At 37.9% G+C, this 20,998-nt stretch overlaps 1 protein-coding gene across 12 annotated transcripts in view; it reads right to left on the bottom strand.

Moving 5' to 3' along the window:
- The window catches only part of RAPGEF2 (Rap guanine nucleotide exchange factor 2), a 159,240-nt gene that overhangs the window by 41,339 nt on the left and 96,903 nt on the right, over nucleotides 1-20,998 (bottom strand). For 8 of the 12 annotated variants that reach the window (XM_072405985.1, XM_072405994.1, XM_072405995.1 and 5 more), the window contains 3 exons: nucleotides 18,818-18,893; nucleotides 17,814-17,981; nucleotides 15,278-15,295 (listed from right to left, as the gene is read on the bottom strand). In XM_072405985.1, the coding sequence (XP_072262086.1) occupies nucleotides 15,278-15,295; nucleotides 17,814-17,981; nucleotides 18,818-18,893 (262 nt within the window). Of the gene's footprint in view, nucleotides 1-3,782; nucleotides 4,606-4,764; nucleotides 4,940-15,277; nucleotides 15,296-17,813; nucleotides 17,982-18,817; nucleotides 18,894-20,998 lie in introns of those variants that run through there. The other 4 variants (XM_072405987.1, XM_072405989.1, XM_072405997.1 and 1 more) reach the window with 3 other exon arrangements.

Here is a 20,998-nt window from a genome sequence, read left to right as displayed (position 1 = left end):
TATACCCTAAACTTATTTCTGTACAAAGTAATGAATAGATAAATACATAATTATGTTTTTAAAGCCCAAAGGTTCTTAGTTAGGGGAGCTCATTAATAATGATCGTTCCTCTTGGATATTTAGGATAGGGGAAAGTACACACATTTCATACAGGCACATAAATGCAACGAAAATGCTTTTTCTAACATTTCCTCCCTGAATCTTAAACAAAACTGGTTTTATTTTACGGGTTATACCCCTACTTATCATATAAAATACAACCTTAGCCAACCCTCACTACCACCAAGCTTCTGGCTATTAAAGAATATTGCTGATCCTTATGTTAAATGAATACCAAGGTTGCTGGGAAACAAATCCAAGTTTGTTTAGTAGGGATCTTCAAATCACTTCGGCCGCATTTCTATCTCCTAATCTGTTGACCATTTTAACATACAGGTTTCTTTCCCACAGAATTGTAGAAAGAGATCAATCAATCACTACAGCTAAGATTGTGCCTGCTTTATAATGTACATGGCAGATACCCTGTCCATGGAGTTACCACACTATCGTACATGTCAGATACGTCAGATACTCTCGTACTATAATCCCCTAAGGGCTGACATGAGCCGAGAATCTGGCCTGTGTACAGCGCTCGTCGTCTGAACGACTGTCCTGGCGGATCCACGAAAGACGGAAGAGGAACGATCAAAATCATGAAGGGGAGATAGCACAGCGGGGTGCCGCTTCGTCTTTCTCCCCCTTCCCCTCTCTATAGGGCAGAATAGTGCTGTAAGTACAGAGCTCGTTCATGCATCGTGCAGCCGTTTGTCATTGAAAATCGTGAAAGATCCTTTCCAGCGGCAATCATTTAACGCGTGTACGTAGCCTTAGAAGGCACATTAAGACAGACCAAAAAACAAAACATCACAAGCAGAATAAGGCTGGGCTCAAAGAATCTCTGAACTACTAAATTAAAATCATTATTCATATGAGGGTTTTTAAGAATATATTTTAAAATCAAGCTAGTTGGAAACCAACACCTTAAGTTTTCTTCTGTCCTATACCACTTAATTCTTGTTTTTTTATTCTCCACACGGCTTAGCGACAGTTGCCGAAACTTTAATATGTTGCTAAGCAACCATGGTTCTGCAGATAGAAGAGTGTCAGCTACACTACACCAACCACAAAGCTGCAAGAGACCAAATGGTAATATTTCCTAATTAAATGCTAACATGGATTTGTCACACGGACATCACACCTTGAAACCAGTCAAAATGTATGCATCATATATAACAAATAAAACATAATAATAATTCAGGCAAATGTTTTGCTGCTGCAACAACACCAATTACTTATACATAATGATACTGAATTTTGTCATAGTGTTGGTGGGAGGACTTGGTAATTGACTAATTGAAAATAAAGTTAACATTTTTCAGACCAAGACACTTTCTTCCTTTGCTCCATGGTCCAGTTCTGACACTCGGGTCCCAATAATGTCGGCACTTTCAGCAGTGTTCAGGTGTCAGAATGGGCTATGCATTAAGCTGTGAAGCACTGTGGCTACTGACATTTTTCTTTAATAGACAGCATTATTTTTATGTAACATTTACAGATTGTCCTTCCTTTGACTACATTTGGTAGTTTCTGACCACTGCATACCAGGAAAATCTGCCATCTTCGATTTGCTTTGAGCTAGACGTCTAGCTATCACAATTTAGCCTTTGTCGGAGTCACTCAGATCCTTAAAGTTGCCCATTTTTCCTGCTTCTAAGATTTTAAAAAACTGACCTTCCATTTGCTGCTCAGTATATCCCGGCCCGTGACAGGTAGCATTATATTGACATAATCATTGTTATTCACCTCAACATTTAGTGATTTTACGGATTTGGCTGATCAGTTCATACACAACACAAAATGTGTACTTTGTATGGATATTTACCAACACATCTGATCTGTCTTATCAAGAATCCAAGAAATGGCTTCTTGGTATTGATAGGCCTTCACTTTGGTCTGATCCTTTTTATATATTACCAAGTGGATTGAAAGTAAAAAAGGAGTACTAACGATAAAGTACCTCCTCAACATTTCTTATCATTGCCCTCTTTCTTCAATCCTGTGTCACTGTCAGTATCTGTCTGCCGTTTGCAACCCCTATTTAACATACAGCGCTACGTAATATGTTGGCACTATATAAATTCTGTTTATTAATAATATGCAACCCAACAAGGGTAAAACATTAGTTTATTCCCCTGTATATATAACAAAGGAAAGGATGTATGCATGGACTACTAAAGGTTATAAAATGAATGTGAAGGTTATCCGCCAGAAATTTTGCTTTGCATAATGTAAACAAAGCTGACTTTTCTTTAACATTCAGGAAGTTTCCAGAAGGACTTGATTTTCAAATATGATTAAATCACAGAAAAAAAATGTTTCTGTAATGGAGCATTACAACAGTCAAGTGACTAAAGCAGCATATCTAAAAACCCCATCCATAGCCTCAACAATAATACAGAGTTTAAAGAGGACACGTGCAAGGAGATCCCTGGATTTAATGATCCGTTTTGTACTGAAGAGAGCCAGCCAGGGACACAGAGCGTCATAAGAGTGCTGCTGGGTGGGGGAACATTTAAATCTAAACACCACATGCCACTGTTTGTGCCCTTGCGCACCAGCACCAAGCATGCATCAGTTTATCTGCATATTCTGTTATCCCTCCCCGACCCACTACACAGCCAAGGAAATATGACCACACGACAACCACATGATGCATTATGCCAATTACTGCATTCCTAACTCAGATCTATTATGCTTTGTATGCCAAAATGACACCAAAATACAAGATGGGCAACTGACTAAGCACCATCTAGGGCCAAGAGGCCTGCTACTTTTCAGCCAATCGGGTTCCTCTCATTCGAGCTCAAAGTAGTTTTGGTGTTCTGCCTATGTGTGAATTTCAAACAAACATAGGGATTACTGGGTAACAAAAGTAGAGCTGACTCATGGGATCAATTATAAAGCAAGGGAACAATCTATTTAACCCATGCCATGCCAGAGACAAGGAAATAACAACAACCACCAAATCAGAGATCATGGCTCCCCATGTTATACAGCTATTACTGTGGAGGTTAAACACTGCCATATGAATGATCTAACCTAGATAGAAATTAAACAGTTAAATGAAGCAGAATTAAATATATGCTGATGCTCTGGGAGAAAGAAGATGCAAGCTGTAGGTACCACATCTACCCAAGCTATGTAATTTTATTCTCATCACCATAGAAACCGGTAATTATCACTCTTAGTGAAGGCACAATGTTTTTCATTAAAACTTAAATGCTAACTACAACTGTGCAACTTCTGCTTAAATGTGATAAATTTAGAAACACACATTTACATGCAATATGTGCACAAGATCAAAGGACACAGAGACCTACACAGAATTCCTTACACATGTATATATAAACTGCTACTTTACTTCTGCTCATCAAAAACACAAATCCTTTTTATATTACTATGAAAATGAAGACATTTCGGAAACTCTGTTGCTAAGGAAACAGCAGAAGAGATGCTTGAAATGAAATAAGTAAGGGCTCACAATCAACATGTAGTAGCTGCTGTCATTTGTTACCAGCTAGTGTAAATCAGAGTTTCAGAGTTCGCTACCATAAATTACAAAACCAATGACGGAAATTTTGTTCGGTGGAGCACTTGTCACAATAACTTTCATTCCACACAAGGCAAAGACAAATAATCAGCTAAATCTATGAAATGCCACATAGCAAACATGAGATACTCACATAGTGTTTCTCCTGCTGGCCCATAATTCCATGGCTAGATGAGAATGCAAGAGGTTTCATAATGAGGTAACAGAAGCTAGGATGAATTTAAACATGGTGTGTGAATTTCTGAAGGGCAGCGACAATCGCATCCACAGACATGCAGAAGAAGACACAAGCGGGTAAGGAGGACAATCTCAAAAATATCCAAGGCAGAGAAACAGGGATGGTGGCGGGCAGCAGTGGAGAATCTTTCAGCTCTGAATGCAGTGTAGCAGTCCTCACAGCAGCATCTGTCTCCATGTTTTACAATGCTGGGAGCCCCAGCATCTCTGTGTGCAAAGTGACTAATGAAATCTTATCCATCCAGCATTCTTTTAGAGAAGCAAGACCATAGCTGAAACTGAAGAATAGGAGGAAAAGAAAAAGAGAAGAGGAGGAGGAGGAGGAGGAGGGGAGGGGGTGGATTGGAAGTGGCGGGGGTGAGGGGTGAAGGGAAAGAGGGAAAAAAAAAAACTAAAATGGCTGACCGCCCACAGAGCCCTTTCCAAAAAGGCTTAATATTGGATTGGATTAGTCAGAGTCGGAGCCAGCCCTCAGTGAGCAGCCAAGCTTTGCAAATACAGGACTCCGGCTTCATTTGCAAATGCTTGTTCTTTCAGCCTGACATGCACAGACATACAATGATGTGGTAGAGGCCAGTGTATGTATGTGTGGAAGGGAGGGGGCTCCAGGCAGAGTGAGCGCTAGTACCTCCTCCCTGGATGCTAACCATGCAGTGTGATCAGTGACCAGTGCTCTCTGCTATGCTCAACTAACCCAAGTTTGCACGATTAATCATAGCTGGGCGACACTGATGGACATTGCGCTATACGATAACTGCCCCCATACGCACCCGACAAGCATATCTAACCCCAAGACTAGCGTTACAGTAATGCACATACACACACATACAAACCCCCTCCTTTCTAATACGCCAATATAATGACATTATTGTGCTTACTTTGTGGGACCATGGCTGCAGGCAGTTGGCATAGCAACGCACAAGGAAAGCCATTTCCTGGGTAGCGAGAAGGCTTCCTTTTCTAAATAAGAAATAAATTCCTCTTAGGAAGGGATCGGCATTGCTGCTTCCTGCCGAAAAAAAACAAGTGACTGCAGTGTGTTCTGCTAACCTGCACAGACACAGATGATGTGCAAGGCTAGTGATGTAACTGTAAGCAGAATTCTCCCCTTAGTGTCTTCGCTGCTCATATTCTGAAATATTCAACTCACATGAAAGGCGCATTCCTCCAGGATCGCCCCCTCACGTTCTTAACTCTTTCAGTCGTTTAAGGTAGTAAAAATGGACAAGTCAGAGTCAGCCTTCGGTCTGTGCTATAGCAGCTTTTAGAGGGTGGGATTCCTGTGAATATTGGCTCCTAATCAGTCCAATGAAGTCAAAGTAATAGGCAGAAGCAAATGACAAATCATCCAAAAAGGTGCTCCCAGATAATAATCCCCCACCTCCTCCTTCACGTACAAGTGTGGCACACCCATGCTCTGACACTGCATTGGCACAGTCTGGGAAGACCACATCACCATGCCCTGCAACAGCTAGGAATGCCCTTCAGCAGGGAAAAGGTTAAACAACTCTTACCTTGCTGATTTCACCTCTGACCACTCCCACCGACTAACAAAATAACATTTAAAAAAAAAAACCTTCATTAAATATTCAGCAGCACAGCAAGTGCATGGCAGAGTGCAATTTTATTTGGGTTGTCAATGGCAGCACATAGTCAACGAAAGAATGCAATACTCTAACATGGAGATGAATTAGGGCCCTCCTTAATAATTACGATTCTGCCATCAAACATGAAAGCATAGGGCCACCGCTTTTAATGTCCTCCCACCTACATCCTTGTAATGTTAGAGCTTTTATAGGCTCTAGAAATGCCCCATAAAACAAGGCTCTAAATGAACAAAACTTGCAAGCAGTTTATTTTTAAGGTGTGCACCAAGGATAATTAACATGTTATGTAGCTATCAGAGGACCTGCACATGTATGTTGCTTCTATGTATGGCTAGTTGGGCACAAACACCATGCCCATGGAAGCATTCAGGCATTTCAAGGGGAAGCTTGAATACGTTGTGTAACTTGTTCTAGGGACATGAATTTGGAACCCGTTTAGATGCAAAGGTGGTAAAAGCAATATTGTGGTCTCATTTTCCCCTACATTTTGACATATTTTCTTTTATTCCTCCTCCGGATCACAGCTAATCTAACAGCAGTTAGGAACAAATGCACAGAATGAGAACAGCTGTTCCGTTTAACTAGCCAGTACTGAGAACCAGGGACAGTTCTACAAAAACACATTGAGTGACAATTGAATTTCAGTTCTAAGGTAAGGACCCCTTCAAATACAGAATACTGTGTTAATCTACTGGATTATGGTTAATAAACTGTGCATAAAGCCTTATGTTCAACTTTGCACAGTCGTATAGGCTACTCTATTGGACTGAAATTGCTTACACGGATCTCACTGCACACTAACAGGTTCTCACAACTTCCAGTTTTCAGGAAGCTACATACAGAACTCTGCCAAAGCCTCCCACCACCATGATCTGCCTGCAAGAGAAACACAAAGACACTGCGATGATGTCACTGACTCTGCAATTAAAAATGGAAGGGTTTTATTTAAAGATGTAGTTAACATTTTGATGACTGGGGAAAGGAAGAACCAGGGAGGGCAAAGTAGTAAATTAAAATTCAGCTATATTATAACAATCCAGTTGCTTTTTGCTAGAGGTTAAAGCAGAATCTTTTACAGGATGATCTGCTCTTTTGTTTTGCAGCTGGGTGCTCTGTCGGATCAGATTTTATATAGAAATAACCATCTCCTAAATCACCCCAAATTTGCATTAACATAATATAACCTACATAAAACGTCAAACAATCATTGTCCAAGATGAAGGGTTGTGCTGGTCTCAAACAATAAATCTAGCATTCATTTTGGGTTGCTTGCTTGAAGTGCCATATTCCTAATAAAGTAACTAGTGCACCACACAACCTAAGACTGAGGTTTTCCTTACACTTAGTCAAGTAACTAGAGACAACGGGTTAACCTATAACTCATGTAATCATAGTTAGGGGAGGATTATTTAAATTGGGTGTTTGCAACTCACAGATGTCAAACTAGTAGGACCCAGTGCCCAGCTGTACGTAAACATGAGGAAAAGGCAGGGTGGTGGCCCATACAAAAAAATCTGTTGGTGCCGGAAATCTGTTTCCTTCCACACAATTTAATTGTGTTTCAAAAACTTATTTTGGCAAGTTTTCCTTGTGAGTAAGCACTTTCACAATATTCAACTAATGATCAAACTAATAAAATTATGCGTCTTCCTATATCTGCACAAATTAAAGTGTATGTCATGGCAATTTTTTTTTTCATGCTTTGGATAAAGTGGGAAGGATTATAACTTTTGAGTTCTACTGCTAACCTGGGCATTGTCAGGGAGATTTCACCTATTTCCTGTCCTATGGATAAGGCCTTCACCAGACAGGAAGAGGTGGGAAAATCTGCAACAGGTTTTCGGACAGAAATGAAAATTTGACGGGGGTTCTGGGCTTCCCTCACTCTATACTAAAGAAAAGAAATTCATCTTGACATTGTAAAAAGCACATTTTCACACTTTTTAATTTTGTACAGCTGGAAAATTTAAAAAGGGAGAGTGAACACTAAACGATAAACAAGAAACATCTCCCATTACAAACTATATAGAAAAAGACCCCTTTCAAGCTACCAGTGTCACAGACCATAAATAAAATGATTTACCACTTTTTTTACCACTTTTTACCACTTTTCCTTACTGATAATACCGAAACCAACTAATTATAGGTTGGATAAGTACAGTAAAACAGCTGGTTATGTTTTGTATTACCTAAATAATGCACCCTTTTCATACAATTTATCATTGGACTAAAAAGAGGGAAATTGGTTCTAAAAGGGGTTTCTTTAGCCAAGAAACATTTGGAAGCTTGGGATACAAATATTGATTACATATGGTGAAATTAGGAAATGCATAGGACTTCACATAGCCACATACCATATGTTATCATTAGAAACATGTCTACTATTCCACATTTTCTTTAATCACAAAAGAGCATACATGCAATCAATACAAGATTCCATCAAAGGCTAACCACAGAAAAGTCAATGTTTAATTAAATTCAACAATAATCTGTCAAACATTGATCATAAGAAAGAAATAAAACACAAATCATGCTTTCAGTGGATTGGGACAAATGTTTAGATATTGATATCCTTGTTGAAACATCAACCTGTCCATTGCCAGCCAAACTTTAAATAGTAATCCAGTGTAGAGAATGCCAGTGAATACAATTAGTGAAAACTATTTTAATGATAAAATGCTGTACATAAAACATTACTGTAAATCAGATTATTCATATGGCCTGTTAGTGGTAAGAACAGCAGCCTGGCCATTTTAGGAAAAAGTTTGGTTCACAAATATCCCAATAATTCACAAAGTCTATAGATGTGTCAATTTATTGGATGACAAAGGTTACATGATTTAAACCCAATGGTGTAGCAAATAGGGGGTGATAATCTCAGTCTCAGAATCCTTGACATAATTGTAGTAATCTTTGACAGACACAAATACACACAGAAAGAAACAATGTCACCATTACTAATGAAATAACTACACGGTCAGTTTCCTGTCAGTACTGCCTGTCTGGGGACATTACCTGGGGCTGGGTATACTGTAGATAATTGACTACTGGAGAGGGGGCAGGGGCTGTTATCTGTATGTCTACTACATGACCCTATTCTAAATTCTGAGCTTCAGGCTACCAAAAATAGGAACAAAAACTTCAGTTTCTATGAATAAATATAAGCATCATCTTTCTCATTTTAATGGGGCAGGTAAAGGGAGGGTGGTTGATTTTCAATAATTTGCCATTTAAACAGTGTTTATTGTAAATGCCCTAACCTTTCTCCTGATGAATCTGCTGAAAATGACTATTGACAATTATCTTTTACTGAAGTGCCACCCATATATGCAGGCTTTAGGAATGTCAGGGAAGGAACAAGTGAAATGTACTTCTACTATTTTTCGAGGTAGAACCTCCCAGACTGTGTGTAAAATAGAAGCCTTCCATAATAAATGGGAAAAATGTAAAGAAATGTAAAAAGTGCATTACAAAATAATTATAACAACTTTTTTCTACGGAAGAAATATTTATAAATTATGAAATATCTTTCCAATAATTAATTGTCCTTCTTCGCCTCTTATATTTGTATGGAAATACCTTAAACTCCATTTCCCAATAAAAATGCTGCTTTCTGCACTTACACTCAGGTAACAGCCACAGCTCCTAATGAAGCATGATGGTGGTAGTATCATGCTTAGGGGTTTTGCTGGAACAGGGGCTTTAGTCAAGGTGGAGGGAAATTATGAAAAATTACAAATATCAGTCACTTCTGGCCCAAAAACATTAGGCATCTACTAGAAAGACAAAGATGAAGAGGAATTTCACCTGTCAACAGGACAATGACCCCAAGCACACATCCAAATCAACAAAAGAATTGCTTCACCAGAATAAAATTCAAGTTCTGGAATGGCCCAGCCAGAGCCCAGACCAAAATCCAATAAAAAAAAAAATCTGTGGGGTGACCTGAAGAGAGCAGTGCAGAAAAGATACTCTGGCAATGCTCTCACAAATCTTGCCAAAATGTGCCATGCTGATATACTCCTACCTAAGAAGACTGAATGCTGAAATGGTGTTTCAATAATGTATGAGTTTAAGGGTGTGCACACATACGCAACCAGCTCATCATACGTTTTTTTATACTTTTTACACTAACATTTGTTTGTTTTTCAATTGAATTCTATAGATTATTGATCACAATAAAGGTGGGGAAATCACAAAAAACAAACATTTACCAGGGGTACACTTTTTATATTCAGCATAATGTACTACATAATGTAGTCCAGTTTATTCCTACCACATATATATGCAATGTACCCTTAGCTGGGGTGTGGAGGGATTAAAACATAGCCGAGTTTTACACAATACCTGTGACAATGGTTTTATCAAGCAAAAAACTTGCAGGTCATTTATTTCTTCCATATTCTATCTAAAATTAAAAAGAAAAACTTTGACTATCCATAATGAATGACAACCCCACTAACATGAATTCCTAAGCCTAGGAATTGATTTTAAAATGGAACCTGCAGGTCAGTGTTTACCTGACTGGCAGGTGAACCACAACCCAGTGATGCTTGACATGCTTCGAAGGTGTGATTTGCTCTAGAATGATCATAATGATGATATTTGGGGAGGCATGAAATGATGTTCAAGGAGGCAAGCAGCGACAAGCTGCAACTTTGGAAGGGCATGGTGCACCGTTTTACCCGCATTTTTTAAAATACACTGGGCTGGACATGTGTGGGATCAGTTTGTGATGCCAGGAATAAATGACCTGAATGACCCAACGCCTTGAAAGGAGAATGGATGAAGACAGTACACAGAAGATGACTGGATGAAGGTGATGGTGCCTGAGTGAGGACAGTGTTAATAAAAACTTGTGATCCAGAAGGTAAGTTTATTTAATGGTATAAAGGACAGCCTGTCCAATTTGCAATAAAAGACCTACCTGGACTACCTTTTCAACCTTTAGCTCTGCTTAAGGGTTGTTTTTTGATTGTTTCACTGCATTGAGGTAAAGGGATTTATTTGCTTTGAATGGTACATGAATGAGTTCTAACATAATTTAACAAGTCAGATATATAACTGTAATACTTCTAAGCAACGTATTGTTTCACAGTCCTCAGTAGATTCACATTTACAAATGGTGGTGTGCAGATTTGTGTACATACACATGCATTATATATATGCAATGTTGGGGTGCCAATAAGCATAAACTTTAAAGCACATATGCAGCACATCATTATGTGTTGTCATGATACATGTAAAACATAAGTTTCAACACACATTACACATATGTGTTCATCTAAGAAAAAAAAAAGAATTGAATCTTGCAAAACAAATACAATTATTTTAAATTTGAAAAGAGGAACCTTTGTATCTGGTTAACCTTTTTTTTTTTTGGAGCAGATGTGGCACCTTTTATAATCCAAATAACTTAATATGAATGGAACATATTCAATCTAGGTAGAAAAAATGCTCTTGCATACCCTTTAATTTTGTAAAAAATATTGTGCACACCGATTATGACATCAAGAGAAGCTTTCTTTTCAAGACAAGTGAAAAGAACAGCAATTCCCTGTAGACCTCTCTGCTCTGCAGCAAAGATGATGCAACTTGTAAAAATAGACTTCTAGCAACAGAGCTGGAGACCTGTGCAGCATACTAGTCACAGCTGAGCCACACGAATTTCTGCTCAAATGCTCTAATTACCTCTTCTAAGCTTCTCTTCAAAACAGTCTAAACCTGCATATACATTATAACAAAACTCTCTATCACAAAGCTGTAGAAATTCCAGATCTATCATTAAAACGTGCGTTTGGGACAATTGTTTTTCCAGATTTGCTGCTTATAAAACTGTAAGGTTCTATCCCTATCCCGAGAGTTCTTTTAGTATAAATATAATAATAATATATCAAGTTAGTCAACCTTCTGAAATTTAAAATACAATAACCCATGGAAACTAAACGCAGCTTCATTTTACTTAGTTAGATCAGAGTTAACTTCTAGCACTTGTTATTTTTGCAGGCAAAATAATGTAGTTTCAGTATATTACGGGTTTCTGCAGTATATAGAACTATTAAACTGTACCATATAATTTACCTTTGTGATTCACACATTCGTGAAATGAAAACATTATGGGATAATAATTCATAGCCATAAGGCCTAATTACACGACACCAGGGGATGAAAAATGAGCCAACTATTCCACATAGTGTGATCAGTTTTACCAAGAATCAAGTCTGTCAGTAATCAGTCACACAGATGGCTTCTGGTGAGGTCACTATAAATGAGAAAAAGTCTTTGATATCAGTATGTAGCCTTTGTAATCCATCAAGTAACATTTTATTACACCAAAAAGCTGAAGGGTAAGGATAAGAGCAAAAAAAGGAAAAGTAATGTGCTACTTTGTTGTAATAAGACTTGTGCACCCATATTTATATATATAATATGGACATGGATGGAATATGGACAAAGTCATTACTGATCTCTCAGAAATTCTAACATGAAACTGACTTATTTAGCTGCAAATTTGTTTCAAGTTCCTAGTTAAAAGAACCAATGCCTGATCTGTTTGTTATTTTTACCGCTAGCCAACCTGGTCCTCCTCAAGAATAGTCTTTATAATGTGTTTCACGATTACAATTGTATTTGTTTATTTTTGTTCTTATTGTTTAATTATCTTAGTTCTTTTTCTTTTTTGTATGGACATTTTTTGTTTGTAAAAAAAAAATTGGAAAACTCCAATATAAATTTTTGAAACAAAAAAGAACTAATGCCTGAAACAGCCAAGAAACTGTCATTTCAAACAAAAAGGAAGTAATAAATAGCAGTCTATAGATTCTCTTAAAACATTACCTAGAAGGCGGCCCATTAAAGCCATGGAGTTTTTCACCTGTTGAAAAGCCCCATGAGGGTAAATGTCCAACAATGAATTATTTGCCTTACACAGTATTTTTTTAACATTCCCCAAAAAGTTGTCATCTCAGGTATTTGTGAACAGACATTTCATCTTTCTGGGCAGAAGGGTCAGACCTTTGATACCGGGTGGACAAATATTCAGTCTACAGATCTCTTGATTCTTTCAACTAGCATATGTAGGGATGAGCGGTGACAGTGATAATCATTTGTTACAGATCACATAAACATCTGTAAGCTACAGTGTAAAACTATTTTTTATCTGTGGTAAAATTTCTAGAATGCCGTTCTCTGTTAGAATTGTAGTAACATAAGCAATTTATTTACATGAAATAAAAAAGAGCTAACTTCTTATAGAGCCATATCAGATTTTCCACTAGCACACAAGTGGTTGTTGTACATGCAAATTTTCCCATGACGGCTTTCCTTCATTTTACTGTGATGGAGTAACCCAGTCAAATCTACATGATCCTACTTATTATGTTATGACCACAGCTCCTGGAATATTGGTTACAATTTCCACATCAAACCAGGCTAATTTTCCCTGAATATTCCAGTGTGAGTCTGCAGCAGAGCGTTCACATGGTAACCTCGGCTGTGTAACGCGCCCCACCCAGCCAGGACTCACAGAGCTATTAATTCACTGCAGAGCTGAGTGATTTGTCAAATAAAAATAATGTTCTTTAATCCCATCCTCTCTGATAAGAGTCTCTGAGGTCTGGTGGTAGAAGAACTCAGCAGCCCCATTAACTTGTTACTTTTATACACAAACTCCCACTGACACAGCTATAGAACTAGTTTACAGCTCTTTAACCTCATGCCCTCTAAATTCTTCCCAACCACTTGTAAACAAGTTATCCCCTCACTGCTGTACCTGATATGAAGGAGCAAGAACACATTATATACAAGTTGTGGGGAAAAACTGCCTGAAAATGATGGACAGCTAAAGCAGAATGGGGGCACCTCTGCAAGCATTTTTATAGAGGAAAAATGAATCGTTTTCATTACTCAGAAACATGCATCCGCTTTAAAATTCTTCTGTAAAATCTGCAAAGATAAAAAGACACATGTGGCCCTTAAAAGGCCATTAAGGCTAGAATAAAGCTATTGCCCGTAATAATATTTACATATATATGGGGAAGGTTTCTGCACCCTGACAGATCTGGAGATGTTTGTCATTGTATTCATATTTCCTGAGCCACAGAGTGAAAGTTAGATCAACATGGACTACCCTGTACTATTCATGACTATTGTCAGTTTCACTGTAGATCATTTATTAGTACAAAGTAAAGTCAAAATTATGAAGCATTAAAGCCACATTTATAATCATTTGAAAATGTTGAGCGGTACTGCTTGGCGAAAAAACCTTGTGTGAACTTACTCTAAAACAGAACATAATTTAATTATACAAGGACCAAGTGTACAAAATGATACAATATTTATGGTACAAAGATTTATCATCTGTAAAGCAACATCTAAAAACACAAAAGTAACAGTATTACTTCTTCTGTATTATTGTTCCCTCAGGGCTAGAAGAGGGTTCTAGTAGCAGACAGCACGGACAATTCTTAATACTATGCAAAGAAAAAAAAATTACAAAAAGAGTAACTGAGAATCTGCTAAAGGGCATATAACAATTTGTAGCATATTCTTTATTTATATGACTGTAATTCATCACATTAGTTCACTGCGGTTAGTAGTAATTGGTTACAGCCTCTTCTTTTCATGAAGTGTTGTAAAAGATTCTTACACTGGAAGGGGCGGCTCCATGTCACCAGCCTACAAGCACACACTGGCTTTGTGAGCCTTTACAAATTTCCTTCAGTACATCTATTTTCACAGGCATAGCTCCAAAGACCTTTTCTTTTTAAATTGCATGTATAACTTAAGTAGCCTCTAAGATACGCATGTTGAGCAGCCTTGTTGTAGTCAGAGAGAGTAAAACTCTGTGACCCACATTTGTTCACTTGGGAATTACACATGCGGTACCAAAATACTGAGTCTATTTAGAGTTTATTAAAACTATTCAAAGCAATCCCTATAGGTTGGATCCCATTAAAATAACCCTTGTCTTGATATCATGAAAATGTTCATATTCCTGTATGAAAATTATCAGATTGTACATACACAAAGTTGTGAAAATGTTTGTAGGTCTTTCAAACATTAATAAAACATCCAATCATTCGATAAATATGCAAAATAAAGAGGAGCCAGAAAGAGAAAAGATCACAATCTCAAACAACTGTACTGAAATTGAATGTTGTAACAGTGGCATGAATTCAATATACATCTGTAAATAAAATGAAGAGGTGTACAGACACTAGCGCAATGAGCTACACAGCAACAAACCAAATATAAATACAGACACACCCAGCGTTTCTACAATAGCACTACAGCCTTCCAGCACAGGTACGCACATGCTGCCAGCGGAACCTGTCCTGTACCCAGAACTAGCAGGAGAACCAGCATGGACATGCAATAAAGTCTACATCTTTACTAAACATTTTTAGAACAAAACTGGTTCTTTACATAAATTTAGAGGAGCCAAACACACAAATGCTTGGCAAACAGGGAAGGAAACTCTAAATGTTAAAAAATTCTACAACTGGTCACTTTTCAGCATGTCTGTGAAGCTGCTTCACCTGTCAGTCCCAACAGGAACAGGAAAACTTCATAACCCAAAAGGAAAAGAAAGAACTTCAATGCAGTCACAATGAGAAGTACTTAAAAGACTAAGCTCTAAGTGTAACCTCAGACATTGTACAGTGAATAAAAAGTAAGCAGGCACAGGACACACAGACACACATGATGCAACAAGACTGAAGGAAGGGCAGAGATAGATGGGAAGCAGTGAACTGCATGACAAGACATGTAACAGTAAAAATACCTGAGGCTTAGTGCATTCCTGTGAGCCAAAATGAAATGAATGCCATAGGAGAGGAAAGGAAAAGATGAAGGTTACCAAGACATGCTTTTCAAAATCCCATCAGTATGAAGATTGTGAAGAGGGGCATGATAATGAGAACCTTTGTATGGCTCCCCAATCAGCTCCCCTCATTTAAATATCTGAAGAGCCAGGACACCATTTAAGCACCATTCAGGGAACCTGGCAAATTCTACCAGCCGTCATGCCATTTTAGCCTCTTCCAGGCCAGCCGTACAGATTCTCACAGAGATCAACATCATAGTAACAGATTGTGCACCAAAAGAAAAAGGAAGGAAGGAATTTAGGAACAGTTGTGTGGGGAAACTTAGCAATTCTTTCTTAAAAGATGGATGAGAGTTCCACTTTTTGTTGTTAGGACTGCAGACTTGGAAAAGCCCACCACAATTTTTACCAATGGTAATGCTAATATTAGTGTGCAGCATATGGAACTAATCTACATAGGGTGAAATTCTTACAAGCAATGCTCAATTATGTCCACTACAAGTTTATTACCCTACTACAGATAATGCATATTAAACCATCAACATCTATATAGGAACAAAATCTACCAGCAGTGTTACTGCTCTAGTTCAACTCTTTCTACCATAGCTGCTCTATTCTAAAGCATATCTGAAAACTTCTGCTCCTATGTTAAGATGTGGCTAGAGTCTTTAGAAGAACTCCCTCATCATGCACAGTGCAAAACAAAGGACTTACAATTTATAAATATCTATGAAGGTGGATCCATCTAAAATTATATGTGTTGGAATTTTTTACACTTCCATCAGCAAATGCATACATTAATATCGTGGCGTAGCTCTATTAACTTTCCCAAGATGTGATCCTGTGATACTGAACAATACGTTTTTCTAATTTTTTTCTAATATATATCTCTTGGAGCACAATTGTTACATTTTAGCTGACAAGTGGTGAACTATCCAAGCTGACCAGTAAACACAATTCTGGCAGCAAGGCCATTAACAGAAATACATTCATTATTTGCATTGTCTTCATTGGATCTCAAACCTTTAATTACATAGTAAAAACAACATCTTCTAATCCCATCTGTTAAACTAGCAAAACACAGAATTTTTAATATTGGGTTGGGGGGTGTTTCTCTGGAAACCAGGAAACATATATTGAACTTGAGACCAGACAACTCCTAAAAAAAGGAAGAAATGTGCTGGCAAATAGTTTGGCACTGGGAGTAAAGTGTTGTTGAGAATCCTACCATAAAGATTTTGTCCGACAATGAAAGTAGATAACTTATAAACTGTACTAATTTACATTAAATTGAATGTATTTGTGTATTGACACCTCCTTCAGCTCCTCTGTTACTACCCCTCTCTAACAATCCATCTATTGGCTGCCAATACAGCAGACAATGTAGTTCAGACTGCTAAGTTTCACTTTCAAAGCACTGAATAAACTTTTATTTCCAGATATCATCCAAATTGTAATCTTCATTCTGCACATAAAACTCTCCTGTCCTCCACCATGTTCATATATCATCACACGTTGGTGTCCAAGACATCTCATAAACCTTACCCCTAATTTTGGAATGCTCTTCCTTACCACATCTTTCTCCAAAACTGCACCTTTCCAAACATGCTTACACTTTATTATTAATACTATTCGGTCACGTATGCATGTTTGCCTCCTCCTACAGAACCCCTTGTGTTAAGTACTACACAATCCTTCCAGAAAAAAAAACACCTATATAGAGATTAAAACAAAGTAACTACAGGGGTACTATGTCCTTTTTTTATATTATACAATTACCCTAAAAGATGAACTATACATATATATGTTCATCTCTATTAATACTTTATTAGTAATTAGAAGTAAACCAACCCATGTTTTTTAAGCTTTGGAGCTTTTAGATTTAGGTTTTTACCAGAAAGTCAAGAAAGTCAAATAAATAATAAATAATGATCAGAACAACCTCTCCTATCAGAACTCACAGAGGGTGTGTTCCCATGATCTGGAAGAAATAGTAAATCTATGTGAAAGGGCATAATCCAAGCCAAAAGCCACAGCCAGAAGTGAGGGTGTGAGGGTACATCAGTGCCTAATATTACTGAAATTCAGAGAGATGATACTGCAGCATGCTGTAATGCTGGCTCAATGGGTAAAAAAGAGGGCAAAGTTTGCCTTATAGTTAAAAGGTCTAGACTGATGTAACCATGCATACAAAAAAGGGACAGTCTCTCCCCATCTAAGCTAAATCCTTCCAGCACCTTAATAGAATTTCAACATATTTCAGCGCTGCATACAAAGGTCAGGGGACTAATGGTGCTCTTGAGACCCATCTCTTCAGCTAATCATTCCAGCTGAATGGAAGCAAATTGTCCTTGATTTAGTAATACTGTTCCATATATTTCAATTGTGCTGCACACAGGGCACCAGATTGTCAGTTTACACAATGAGCAGAAATCAGGTATTTGCAGCAGTCTAAATGAACTATGTTAAAAAAAAAACAACTCGGGTTACTCACTGTGTGGTAGCCTCTTGGGAGTGGAGGTTTTCCAACAGGATAAGATTCCACAGTATCAATGATAGTCTGTCTTTCTCCTTTCTGATTGATCTTTCTGAATCTCCGGCGAGATTGTCTGTGAGATGCTTGTCGCTGGAAATACTCTTCATTTTCATCCATATAGTCCACCTTGGAAAGCCAAAAATAAACAGTATTTTTTTTTTTTGCACCCACTGTTTTCAGTCTGATACAACCTACTTCATCTAAAGCCATTTCATCCGGGACCTGACAGCCTAAGACTGGACAGTGTATGGTGCATTGATGAGCGTATTGGCCTGTCACTCTGATTTCTCCTCATATCAGCATGATTCTTATCATCACATGAATTGGTTAACTCACTGTATTACTTTTTCCCTTCACATGAAAGATACTGAAAGCAGGTCAAATTCAGGAACTTGTACTACTTACATCTAAAAACTGAAAGGATACAACTACTCATAAAATAGTTTAAACGTTTAGGTAGGTTCTCACATTATATAGCAAAATCTCTACTTAACTGCACAAGGATTGTACAGATGTAAAGGTTGTAACATGTAAGACCACAAAGCAACTGACATATAATATGAAAATGTTCACTATAATGGTAATGTATGATGAAAAAAATCTACTTCATTGTTTTATACTGTCATGAATAAAAAAAAAGATAATACCATTGAATTTATAAGTGAAAGCACGCAAGTTTTACTTTAGCTGAATGAGTTATTCTGTATGTGAGAGGAGTTTGAGAAATGAGGACATTTTGCTTCTGGAGTGAGAAACAAGGGGCAGTGTGCATGATCTGCCCTCAGGAAGGAAATGGTCTGATTACTCCTTGTGGAATGCCAATATTCTCATAGTGGGCTGCAGACCACACCCTTCCCCCATTAGGTAATGCAGGGAAGATGTGTAGGACTGGGAAGAAGCATGCCTGTATATGATCATTAGTACAGTGAACAGAATGTGATAAGAGTACAAAGACGACTTACCACAATCATTTCGGAGGGTTCCAACACAATACATTCACAGCCACGCCTGAAGCTTCCTGCAGATCTCTTGCCAAAGCTGTGGAGACACCAAACAAAGGAAAACATTGATTGGAAGTTTAAAAAAAAAAAATTTGTAAAGGAATGTTTAAATGTGTGCAGTCAATTCCTGGACAATAAAGGGCATATAGATCAGTAATAAATATAGCCGGGAGAAAGTACACAATTCGTGAGAAAATGCCTCTTGTAACAGCAAGGTCTCCTGATACTAAAGCCATGAGTGCAGTTATGGTTCTTGTTCACATGCTCCCCTACCATTGCTCGACAGGCCTTCTAGTGCTGAGCAAACTATTCCCAGAGAAAACTTTTGTGGACAGATGTTTGCTCTTTTACACAGGGTCCCTATGGAAAACATCCAGATGGATAAAACCCCAAATCAAAAGATCTGCACATAAAGACTGATTACATGGAAAAAAGAATGCTGTTTGTAAACAATTTAGAATAATCTATTGTACTGTATTGCTAAAGCTACGTACACACTTCCAATTATTATCGTTGGAAAACGAACGACGAACGTTCATGCACGATATATACGAACGATCGTATAGCACCGATCCTGCACATAGAGTTAACGACACGATCGTTCGTAGATATTGTACACACAATAGATACGATCGTTTGAGCGATAGAGGAACTATGTGCACGACAGGAAAGTGAACGGACGTTCGTTCATCACGCATGCTCTGAACATGGACGATCAACGAACGACCGTACACACGAACGATGTTCAACGATCGTCGTCCAATCCGATCCGTCGGTCCGGTCGTTCGTTTCCAGCGACTTTCCTCGTTCGTCGGCGTTGTTGGTTACTTTTTTACGAACGATTTTTTGCCCAATCGATCGTTCGTCGTTCGATTGGAACGATAAAAATTGGAAGTGTGTACGCACCTTAAGACTATAAATTTGACACTGCTCAAAAAAAACAAAACAAAAAACACAGCATTCATTTTATTAGAAACTTTATGACAGGTTGGATTCTAATCCAGGAATTTATTAAGGGAAAGTTACTGAAGAGTAGAGTGGTAACTGTAGTATTTGTGTATGATCAGCATGACACGCTGTTTTTGGGATATTGGAAGTCCTATTTTAGACTCCAATTATCTATCCCTGACAAATGCATCTCAAAGTCACCTTCTTCCTATCTTTTAAACACATTGGTGGAGATGGAAAACACCAGGGAAGGGGTGCAGTGTAAATAAAGGGTCCTACATCATAAGAAACACCTTGGGAAGCTGCATGAAGGCCATAACAATTGAAATGTAATATTCAGTGGTGAGTTGAGATGCTTCTCCTAATTGTATTTCATGTGGAATGTTTATTATCCTGTGTCCTGTGTGATCTGTGTCTATATTTTGTGTTGAATAATAATAGGGGCCTTGCACATCATTGGTCATTGTAAGAGTATCACATTAAACACCAATTCATTAACAATATATAAAAAAAAGTCTAGGCACTGTAAACCATTATAAAAATTTTACAAGCCTGTAGTTTCTATTTTTTGCTGATTATATTTAATTCAAAAAATTGAAGGATCTGTCTTTAGTGGTTGTTTTTCAACTCAGCAAACCTTATGTTTGTGAGCTGCTTGGAGCTTTATTAGAACAACCTCAGTAGCTCCTAATCTCTGAGTTTTGAACTCTGAAGTGGTTTCCAATATTGCCTCACAGTATAATGCTGGCTTTATCTGTTTAGGTACAGATACAAAATGTCACAGATGGTAACAATGGATACTTTGTTTCATTAACTTAGATGCCAGTATCTATGAGCTGGATTTTAGTTATAGTTGTTACATCATATTTGCAATTTGGCCAGTAGGGTAGAAGGTCATAACTGCATGCATTTCAAGGAGTGTAACAAAGATTTTGCCAATCAAACTCGTTTACCATACTCAGGGATATATTTAAAGCTTACGCTGCCTTAGGTCATTACTACAAAATGTTTGCAGATACCAATTAGTGATCAGAGAGACTAAAATAAAAGTACTAGACACTAGTCCATAAGTGTTTATGATAACTAAAGCTGTTCACGCACACAGTGTCAGGTCACTTAATGTACTGTGATGGAGCTGTGTTTAAATTCTGATCAATAAATCCACACGAGACCTTACTTACACCTTAATCACCG

Source organism: Pyxicephalus adspersus, chromosome 3, assembly GCF_032062135.1.
Source record: "Pyxicephalus adspersus chromosome 3, UCB_Pads_2.0, whole genome shotgun sequence".
NCBI lineage: Eukaryota > Metazoa > Chordata > Amphibia > Anura > Pyxicephalidae > Pyxicephalus > Pyxicephalus adspersus.
This window is presented reverse-complemented; position numbering and strand designations above follow the sequence as displayed.